The sequence below is a fragment of the Cyprinodon variegatus genome, unplaced genomic scaffold (assembly GCF_000732505.1).
Source record: "Cyprinodon variegatus isolate N-32 unplaced genomic scaffold, C_variegatus-1.0 Scaffold729, whole genome shotgun sequence".
Classification (NCBI taxonomy): domain Eukaryota; kingdom Metazoa; phylum Chordata; class Actinopteri; order Cyprinodontiformes; family Cyprinodontidae; genus Cyprinodon; species Cyprinodon variegatus.
This window is the reverse complement of record NW_015151182.1, coordinates 288862-300458: the sequence shown is the minus strand read 5'-3', so window position 1 is coordinate 300458 and position 11597 is coordinate 288862. Positions and strand designations below refer to the sequence as shown.

General features: G+C 41.2%; 1 protein-coding gene across 1 annotated transcript in view; it reads right to left on the bottom strand.

Annotated features, from left to right (window-relative positions):
• Window positions 1-37: 37 nt before the first annotated feature.
• il15 (interleukin 15) overlaps window positions 38-11597 on the bottom strand; it is a 46165-nt gene continuing 34605 nt past the window's right edge. The window contains exon 4 of the mRNA XM_015395176.1: window positions 38-1104. Within this exon, the coding sequence (XP_015250662.1) occupies window positions 943-1104 (162 nt within the window). The 3' untranslated portion in view covers window positions 38-942. The remainder of the gene's footprint in view (window positions 1105-11597) is intronic.

Sequence of the window (11597 nt, the reverse complement as noted above, 5' to 3'; positions counted from 1 at the left end):
TCCTTCAGTGGCTCGCTCTAAATCAGCGGTTGTCCGCCGTAGCTGCCAGTTCTATAAAACGGGTTTAAAACAGGAATTTGTCTCATGTCAAAAAGCTGAGATCTATGCCTGCATTCATAACTGATGGGAAACTAAGACCATGTGTTACTAGAGAGTAATAGCAAGGTTATAGGCTGGGGTATATGGGTGTTTTTAGGGTTACATGTTACTTATGTAGGTACTTTTACAGTGCCATACTTTAAATTAGGAGGTACTTATGGAAAGTAATTCCTGTAGTTTTAGTTGTAGCATTCTAATACCAGCTAAAATATACAAGATACTTTTGGGATGATTCAAACAAGGAAAGTCAAGAAAATAAAACATATACCGGTATAAAAACATTCCAGTCAGACCCAGAACAACAGGGGACGACTTTTAAAGAGGTTTTTATTAGAAACAGCATTTCTTTGGAAACAAAAGATATTCGGTATGTTTATTTCCCAGCTGTGGTACAGACAGCGATCTGTTAGCCTCTCCCATATTCCCACCCACCCTGTTATTCATTTAACTCCCATAGGAAAGTCAGGGTCACCCTGGAAACCACAACATGTTGGAAGCATGTCAGGATTGAGCAATCTGTGTTTTTTCATTGTACAAAGTTGTGTTGCTCACATTTTGGAGATAAAGTAGTTCTTTAGATCTGATCCATGATTGGCTCCAGAGAATCTCTATCCAACTTTCTCATCCGATTCTGCTCTGTCAACGAGTCGCATGGGAGAACCTTTAACATGCCGACCGATCTTCTGCTGGTCACTGGTCCCTCCAGAACATCCACTGAGCACTCAGTTGGTACGGCCTCGGAAACAAACAGAACTAGAACATTCATGGCCCAAACCTCTATTTTGACCTCTTGTTCCAGATCGAACACACCGAAGGACTTGTTCATCAGGCAGGTTGTCTTTGTTAAAAGTCTCCTTCCGAAAAAGTTGTTCTTTGGGCAACCTGGATATTCTCCCTTTTGCATTTCTCACTATTCACCATTTGAAGAATATTTAAAAGTGCTCCAAGGAACTTCCTTACATCTTTCTGCTCGAAGAGTTCACACTGCAAGCAACCTGATTCCGGCTGAGGAGGGAAAAGAGACAGAGATGCAAAAGTTAAATAGGGAAGCATAAATAAAAAGCCCTGAAGAGAGGATGGTTATTGAAGCCATAATATTACCACACAGCCAGACCTCCACAGCAAAGAAGTAGCTAAATAGAAAACTTCTACGCTTACATAATGGGTAATTATCCCAAACTGTCTGTCAGTTCTAACTCACTCTCCCTCTGAACTGGAATAAAGAAAGGAAGTCTTGGTTATATAACTGAGAGATTAATGTTCAGTTTTAGTATTTTTATTATTCACATTTTAAACCAGGGACATAAATAACGGCCAAAAGACAGTTCAACTCAGGACACCTTGAAATCAAAAGACTTTTCTGCTTGAGAAAAATCATATAATACAACCACACCCAATGTTAGCTATATAAGCATGCTGAGTAATTTTTGCTCTTAATAATGCTTCAGATACATTTTTTTTTCTCTCTGTTTTCCATCTTCTGTTTAGGCTCAAAACAAACATGAAGGTCTTGATTCGTCTCTGAGTTTATCCGACTCTACAGAGTAGTATGTTCCACATTTTACAGGTTTGGAAGCCTGTTACATGATGCACCTGTTGCACTGGTGCATGACATTTTTCCTGACTACAACTATTAAAATCTGGCACGACTCCATCCAGAGAGACCCCCAGTCTCCAGATAGCCCCATCTTCCTCACCACAGTCTAAATATTCATCCTCTGCCTTCTTCACTGCTGCTACAAGACCTGGAAATGAGCTCAAGATGGTCTTCATTTTCATTAGGGATCAACATCAAGTAATTTTCAAAGTCTTGATACTTGTTTTTTCTGGCTGCTCTTTAAGAAAAGCTTTGACAGGCTGTGACCTGCTGCTGGAAGAATGCAAATTGATGGAAATATCTGTAAGTGTAACGAGACCCCTGGATCCCCAGCACTCAGTATCTGGGTGTGCTGTCAATGGATAGGCTTAGGTATATATTGGCAATGGTTAGATTTCAGGGTCGGTATGTACATTGGGTATTTACTGGTAATGGTTAGGGTTGGGTATGTACCAGTAATGGTTAGGGTTGGGTATGTACTTGTAATGGTTAGGGTTGGGTATGTACTTGTAATGGTTAGGGTTGGGTATGTACCAGTAATGGTTAGGGTTGGGAATGTACTTGTAAGGGTTATGGTTGGGTATGTACCAGTAAAGGTTAGCGTTCGGTATATAATGGTAATTGGTTAGGACTGGGTATGTACTGGTAAGGGTTAAGGTTGGGTATGCACCAGTAACGGCTAGGGTTGGGTATGTACCAGTAAGAGTTATGGTTGGTTATACACTGGTAATGGCTATGCTTGGGTATATAATGGTAATGGCTAGGGTTGGGTATCTACCAGTAATGGTTATGGTTGGGGATGTACTGATAATTACAAGTTGTGAATTTGTTCTGGTAATGGCCAGAGGTGGACGAAGTACTCAGCTATAGTACTGGAGTAAAATTATTGATACTGATGGTCAAATCTTACTCAAATTCCTGTTGGAATTTTAAATAGAACTGCAGGTTTAATTATGGAATATAAGGTGTTTGTTACAAATTTAAAAAATCAATAATTAGGCACCCCAAATCTCATTTTAAGTGAGGTGGGGGTCTTCTCCTGAGGTCGATCACCATCTCCTTGGTCTTACTTGTGTTAAGACACAGGTGGTTCTTCTCACACCAGTTCACAAAGTTCATGATGACCAATTGATACTCCAGCTCGTTCCCCCCAGAAACAGCTTACAATGGTTGAGTCATCGGAGAACTTCTGAAGATGGCAGCTGTCTGTGTTGTAGGTGAAGTCCGAGGTATAGAATGTTAAGAGGAACAGAGACAGAACAGTGCCCTGGGGGATCCCGGTACGGCAGACTGCCACCTCTGACTGACAACCGTGCTGCCACATGTGATGAGGGCGTTTGGTGCAGTAGTTGATGGTTCAGGCAGCAAAATGTCTGTCCGCTCCAGCATCCTCCAGCTTCCCCCTCAGCATCTCTGGTCTGATGGTGTTGAAAGCGCTGGAAAAGTAAAAGTACATGACTCTCACTGCGCTCCAGGTGGGTGAACACCATCAGACCACCTGCAGCAGGTAGGTGATGGCATCCTCCACTCCGGTGTCAGGTCGGTAAGCAAACTGCAGCAGGTCCAGGGTGGGACTCGCCATGGTCCATAATCTTACCAAAAGTTCACTGACCTTTTCTGCACTATTGTCTTTCTCACCTCTGGTATATAATGGGGGAGCAGGTAAACAAGATCATGATCCAAGAGTCCTAGTGGTGGGAGGGGGGCGGAGGTGTAGGCATCTTTAATGTTTGCATAAAAAAATGTCCAGGGTTTTATTGTCCCTTGTTTTACACTTGATGTACTGGGTGAGCATGGGGAGGGTGGAACGGAGGGAGGCTTGATTGAAGCTCCCGCTGATGAGCAGTAGCGAGCTCGGGTTCTGTGTTTGCAGCCTGGCCATGGCGCCGTGGATTCGCTCAAACCTAGCAGTGATGTCCGCAGAGGGGGTGTGTGTAAACACAGAACACGTTCATGCTCCCAAACGTTTGTGGACAATAGTATGATCTCAGACTCACCATGAGTAGCTTCACCTCCGGGAAGGATATCTGTTCCTTCACTTAAACATAAGCCTCTCATTCACAAACATCGCCAGCCCCCCTCCTCTCCTTTTTCCACTCTCTGCTAAAATACAGTAAAATACTTTGCGGATTAGTCTAAAGCCGTCCAGGGAAACCACTGATTCCGGGACAAATCCATCTAACCACGTCTCAGTGAAGCACATGATACTAGCGTTGCTGTACCTCATTTGGTAGTGGGTTAAAGCTGCAAGCTCCTCAGTCTTGTTGTGGATAGATCTTACATTTCCCATGACAAACAATGGTAAATATATTTCCCTCTGCTTTGTCCTGCCACCCCTGCATTCTCAGTTTTTGTCCTTATTTTTGCATGGATTTCTGGTCTTGCAGCATGACAGGGAGCAGGGCTGCTGCGCATAGAGTCATGTAGTCAGAGGAGGTGGCCCCGTGTGTAGATAATAGGGTGTTTGGATTCGTGGACAAAGGGGTCTCCCATTGCAGCATCAAAAAGTGCAGAAAGTAGGAGAAAGCTCAACACCTTAGTCTCAGAGGTTGACTTTTTCCATGCACATATGTTTAGAATTTCAGATAAGGTATTCACCAATAGAAAAACCATTCCAAAAAAACAATATAAAATAGGGAAAATAGGAAAGGAGAGCATGGAGCTGACATAACAGGCTGCTGCATGCTCAGCACCATCTTGGTTCGAGCTCAGAAAGCAACTCTGATTGACAATAACTTTCACATGCTGTTGTGCAAATAGAATAGACAACGGGTGGAAATAATTGACCTTTGGAAAAACACACTCAATAAAAGAGTGGTTCTGTACTTGGGGACCACAGTAGCTATGCCTTCTGGCTGATGTTTTGGTCATTTTGAATGTTGGTGGTGCTTTCACGCTCATGGTAGCATGAGACAGACTCTATAACATACACAAATGGCTCAGGTAGTGCTGCTCATCGAGGATGGCACATCAATGTGAGCTGTGGCAAGCAGGTTTGCTGTGTCTTTTAGCGTAGTGTCCAGAGGCTGGAGGCGCTACCAGGAGACAGGCAGTACACCAGGAGACATGGGGGAGGCAGTAGGAGGGCAACAACTCAGCAGCTGGACCACTACCTCTGAATTTGTGCAAGGAGGAACAGGAGGAGCACTGCCCGAGCCCTGCACAATGACTTCTAGTAGGCCACAAATATGCATTTGTCTTCACAAATGGTTAGAAACTGACTCTATAAGTATGATATGAGGGCCTGACAAAGATTTGGGTTGTGCTAACAGCTCAACACCATGCAGGACATAACAAGATTGACAAATTTTCAACTATCCCCCTGTGTATTCTTCAAAGATGAAAGCCAGTTTCCACTGAGCACATGTGACAGACATGACAGAGTCTGGAGACACTGTGGTATGGCGTTTTGCTGCCTGCAACATCCTTTTGCATGACCGGTTTGGCAGTGGGCCAGTAATTGTGTGGAGTGGCATTTCTTTGCAGAGCCCCACACCCCTCCTTGTGCTCGCCAGAGGTAGCATGACTGCCATTAGGTACTGAGGTGAGAACCTCAGACCCCTTGTGACCATATGCTGGTGCAGTTGGCCCTGGGTGCCTCCTAATGCTAGACCTGATGTGGCTGGAGTGTGTCAGCAGTTCCTACAAGATGAAGGTGAAGCTATGGACTGACCCACCCGTCCATAGTCCATGCCAATTGCATTTCATTTTATTGTGTGGGTGATTAATGATTTAGTGGCTGTTTGCTTTATTGTGATTGAGGCTGGTTGGACAGTCAATCAAATGCTCCTGGCTGATTAAATTTTAGCTTCTTTGCTTTGCTGGCTTATTGGAACCAGTCATCCCTCCTCTCTTTCACACGGCACTTAGACTTTCTGGTAGCTGATTGGCTCTGTTAATTTGTTTGGATTGTCACTCCTCCTCCAAGTTCTGTGAAAATAAGGAGGCCAGAAGAGTATCAGGTCCAGCCTTCTCCAGCTTTCACCGACAGCTTTCACCACCGGTATCAGACTTATAGTCCTCACACTGCAGAGATATTGGAATCAGTGCTTAAATTACAAAAAGTTAAAAAACAAACCACTGGACTTTGTTTTCTGTTTGAAGATGTTTTGCTTCCCATCCAGGAAGCTTTCTCAATTCAAAATGTCTGGAGTAGGGTTTGAGTTCCAGGCTTATAGAGTGGCACAAACAAAAGCTTTGTTATGTCTTAGAAAACATGCAAACTGAACCAAATAACAGGTCCACCCCTTAGTAATGGGGAGTTGTTAAGGTCGTTGTTGGCCTGCAGGACCCGATACTGGCTCATGCCTCTGAAAAGGGAGTGGTTAGGTTTTTTTTGTTTTTTGTTTTTTTTATAGCTTCTTTAACTTTGTTGGAATGACTATGACCTGGATGACAAACCAAACCATACCCATTTGCACAGGGACAGATAAAACCTTTCAATAAACCAAACATTACCTGCCACATATCTGACTCAATAACCATTTAAAACAAATTTCATTAATTTCAAATGGAACTATTCACATACTTGTGTTATGCTAAACTGCACTTACAATATTCACCAAGTACCTTTTTCCTCTGGACACGGAGCAGCTAACTTGCTTGGACTTGTACTGAATCCTGGGATAACCAAGGCTACGTCTGATACAGCATACCCTTCCTTCAAAATGGGAAAAAATAAGCTGCATTTGACGGCCTTACGAGGAGTCTTCCAATCCGAACAGGCCTCGGTGCAACACGATGACATAATTGCCTGACGAATCTGGCCTTGATTCAAAATCGGCATGGGCCTAGTTGTTTGGTGTATTGTTCTACTCCATCCCCTTTGCCCTGCGGCCTGCTGAGGCTAGTCACTGCTAGCTTGTCATCTATTTGCTGGGGAAACTGCTACCTTGTTCTTGACTTCCGCTAATCTGTGACCTCTGCCCTAGGGCATCACTGCCTCAAACACATATTACGGCAACGGGACCCGGCCTGTTTTAAAAGCTCCGACAACACGGATGTAACCATGTCATCTGAAGTAAAGTGAAGTCTCTACAAGCTGACATTTACTGTGACAAAAGGGGTTTTAGAGTCTATTCTCTGAGCTACAGGGAGCCAGTGAAAGGACTTCTGAACTGGGCCGATGTGCTCTGCTTTTTTAGTTCTAGTGAGAACACGGGCAGCAGCATTTGAGATCAGCTACAGCTGTGTAAAAAACCTTTTAGGCAAACATATAAAGACACTATTGCAGTGATCAATTCTATCAAAGTTATATGCGTGAATGAGTTTTTCTAGATCCTGTTTGGACATTAGGCCCTTATTTCTGTAAATATTTTCAGTCTAAGAAAGGCTGAGTTAATAACTACCTTGCCATGTGCCTCTGAAGGTTCAAGTCTGAGTCCATCATGACACCAAGATTTCAGCAATAATCAGTGGTTTCTAGCTGTAGTAGTGGAAGCTGTGACTAAACTCTGATCTCTCCTCCTTTTGTCCAAAAATGATTATTTCAGAAGAAAATCAATTTGCAGTTACAGGTTTCGTCGTACAGTGTGAGCTCACAGCTCACAATTTATGTTCGGCCCGACCCTCTCATCCGATCTACCTGCTCACACTGTACAACTAAAAACCACATCGGACACACTTTCAGCCTGATCGTGGGTCGTTAGTCGTGTAGTATACAAGGGGTCTCCCACGACCACGGGAGGAAACCAAACATGTTTGATTTTCTCCCGACCGTCTGCGGCAAATCGCTTCTTTTTATTCTTTCTCTCAGATGTAAACACAGCAGCGTGGCAGGGATGCAATGTGAAATGCAGTTCTTTCTGTCAATCTGACAGAAATGGCTTTCAGCAAAAAATTGCACAAATTGCCAAGGCAGCACGTTTCACTATAGTGAGCTAAATATTCCCCATCTATTTGTTTGGCTTCCTCATGAGAGCGTCGGGCCGAACATAAATCGTGAGCTGTGAACTCACACTGTACGACTAAACCCAGCAATTAGTCGTACAGTGTGAGCAGAAGCGGCGTGCAATGACTGTAAAAATCGCACAGTGTGCGCCTGGCTTTAGGCAGAATTGTTTAAATTCAGACACATTTTTAACAGCATCTCAACTACATTCAACACAGCTAGACTAAGGTACTTCAAAAGCTCTGTCTTCTAATTCAGTTTTTAATGTCAGACCTTAACATTTGATTTAGAAAATAAAAACACAATAAATCTGTGTGTTAATACGTTTTATTGCTCTGTAAAGATTTAATGAACGATCATCACTACTAAATAGAAGCAAAAACTGTTTATTTTACAGCTTTTTTTTTTAACAGCTTTAAGCTTTGAAATGAATTGCATCTGTTCATGTGTGATGCTCCAGGACTCCAGCAGAGGACTCCAGCAGAGTAAAATAGCTTAGTGAGAATGATCTCATTCTCACTGAGCTATTTTGTTTCTCCAGCTCTGAGTCAGAATTTCTGAAATTCTTCTAAAGTTGTTTTTGTCCTCCTGCAGGCTCAGATTTTGAGAATGTCATGATGTCATGGCGGCTGCTTTAATCAGGGCATTATAACTAATGAACGGCACCTTGATCAACAGATTTTTCTGTTAGCCTGTGAGGAAACATCAGAGATGTATGAGGGGGAAATCTGATCCCTTGACATCCGAAGTAGAGAAACAGACATGTTTCTGTGGATGACCTGCATTCGTGCAGCAAACGTAGATTATCTGTAAATCTACAGCAGGGATGTACAGGAAATAGCCGGTGTTCTGTCAGACCAGCATACCTTTAGTCAATACCAGTTTTTCCCTTTAGTTTATCTCTTTAATTTATATCTTTAGTTTCTCTTTAGATAATCCCTTTTGTTTTGTACGAAAAATAAACTTTTAAAAAAACCTGGACAGGCATGTATCCCTTTAGTCATGTAGAGAAAAACAATTTTATTACTTACTTTTTGGTGTTTTTGAAGCAAATGGTGATCTGACCTTTGTTTTTCCATACAAAAATAAAAGGATAAAAGCAAATCTGACATCTTGTGCATGTTTATTGACTATGCTCCTCTGACAGTACACTGACCTGAGCAGAAATATTCTCAGTGTGGGCTGCGGTTTGTTTTATCAATATTGTAGCCAAAATGAAACACTTTCGCAAGCATGCCTGTTGCATTGAAGTAAAATTTTGGATCTACACATTTCAGATGTTTTAAAAGCTTTTATGGGGAGATAAATCAGGTTTATGCAATTCCTCAAGGCCTACTGGACATCAGCTCAACGCCAGACACTGAGCGATAATGATCGCCTGCTGCTTTCAACAAACATGAACAAAGAAAAGTTTAAACATTACAATAATATCATCCCAGCTGGATCTTCTTTGGGCCAATCTGTGAAAGCAAAAGGCTCTTACTACAACTGGGGTTAGAAAGCAGTCAGCCTGAAAGGGAATAGTTCTCCACAGCGGACCCAAAAGTGCAGACAAGGAGAAGCAGTTTAGTTAGTTAAGAATGTAAAGATCCAATGATACACCAGAACGCTTATATCCCTACAAAATGTGCCGAGAAAAGTTAACTGTGACAAGACCTGAATAGCTATAATAAAACAAGAATACTGAAAAATGTGACTCTTGAGTGAAATCCCCCCCAAAAGAAGCCTACAAAAAACCTCCCTCAAAGTTAGGAAATAGCAAGCCAGTTTTACACAAATAAGAAATAAGCTCCATCTTCTATCTGCTTCAGAGAAAACAGCAAAAACCAGCTACATGTGTGAGAAAAAACATCATCTATGGTGATTAAACTAAAAGAAATGTATTATTTCATTAACATTAAACATCTTTCTATAGGGGTGGCAAAATGTCTTAATCTTTTTAACATTTAAACCTTGGCTACATTGTTACATATGTGATTGGGTTCATTAATGAACATGAATAAAAATGTAATCCTTTCTTTTCTTTGTAAATGTATCTAAAAAACGCATAAACCCATAATGATCGTAAGAGGACATGCTTGAATTTCCTACTCCTCTGTCTTCTCCTTGCTCCTGCTTTTAACTCAGCTGGTATTTGCAGAAGTAATTGAAGTAATATTTCAGCTTTTTAGATGTTTATGAGCTGTTACCATAAAAAAAATAAAAAATAAAAAAGTATCTTTGTTGCTATGTATCAAATGAAATGCCCCATAGTAATAATAATAATAAAAATCATTCCATGGTCACGGAAACCAACACCAATCCAAATCAATCTTTCTTCACCTCAATCACAACAAAACTGAGGTTCAAAAACTCCTAATTTTTCATACAAAGGAAAAGCATTCAAAAGTTAACACACAGCTTCAGTTAATCCAGCTAGAAACCATCAGTCAGGCTGTAAATGTGGGTGGAGTAATGGACTCAGAACTTGTTGGAGCTATTCTGTTTCATTTAATCTTATCCTGTAATAACCTTGTTTATTCTTTCTGTTATTTTTAGTAGACTCTTGAAAGTAATCCTTTGCCAGGTGCCAGGAACTAAATATTTTTCATAATTCATTGCTGTCTGCATGAAGAAATGTACTTTCATCACTATATCATGGTGCAACTTCCTCCCCACACATTCCTTTAGAGTCACAACGTGTTCTATTGTAGAGACTCCCTTTTTACAGTAAAGAGTAGTGTTTCATCGATGGCTTTTTTTGGCCCCGATACCAATACCTGTCTGTGCAGTATGGGCTGTTTAAAATTGATGTGTGTGTATATATGAAGAACTGCATACTACTTAGATGTAAAATAATTGCTATCATGGCTTTGTCAAGCTGCTGCCTACCTTTGTGAAGCAGGAAAAAGACTAATACAAGTAGTATTAGTAGTAAAGTAGAACTTTTTATTGCCTACCTGGAATAGACTTTTGTGTGAATATGTGCAGCATAACAATTTGATGCATTTTTACCTTTGGAGTAAAAAAGCTTCATGTCTCTGCCACGTTTTTATCGGTCTTAGATTATAGTGACCTTTTTTTATAAGAATGCTACTTCTTCATGTCTCCAAATGTTCATTAAGGTTCATCACAAACTGTAGAGCCATGGCGCATCACTGTGACCTGTACTCTCAGTGGGATGGCCTTCCCTCTCTAATAGAAGGCAGTGTCATTGGTACACTTTTATTTACAAGGGCCTTCTTGGATTACTGCCCTTACAGAGAAGCATGTGACCTCTTATGCCCTGAGATGCAACGATCAGCTGTTGCTCACTGTTCACTGAGGTTTTTTTTTACAAGGAAACAGGAAATTGACTGAGTTTTTATCTTTAAATCCTTTTAAGTTGAAAGTGAAAGAATTTGAAGCAGCCTCAATGATCTGTAATTGTTTTGCTTGATACGATTTTTATTTATTTATCTTTTTTTTTATGTACTTGTCATTTGTTTTAATGTATCTATGATTCTAGTGTAACTTTACTGCATCTTGTCCAGGACTCCCTTGAAAAAGAGGTTTTTAATCTCATTGGGATTTTTTTACTGGTTAAATAAAGGTTAAATAAAAAAATTCTCTTCCAGACTGCATCCCCATCATAGGGTGAGCGTGAAGGTGGGTGAGATGGATCCTCCCGGCGTTCACTCCCACGGCCAACAAACTTTGGAACAGACATGACGCTGAATCTGCTGTGACTGCAAACCTCCTTTGCTCTTTTTATTTTTATTGATTGTTTTTTTTTTTGCAAGTGGTAGACAGCCTCTGGGCGCATTGCTGCCCCCCTCAGGACACTGGCTTGTGACATTTCATGGGTATTACGCTGCCATGCATATTGCATAAGTTAGGCTGTTGTTGGATATAAGTTCTGGACTCGTTATGAATATGTATGTATACCAGAGATGGGAAGTAACGAAGCACAAATACTTCGTTACTGTACTCAAGTAGATTTTTCTAATATTTTTACTTTACTTTACTACTTATTTTTATGGCGACTTTTTA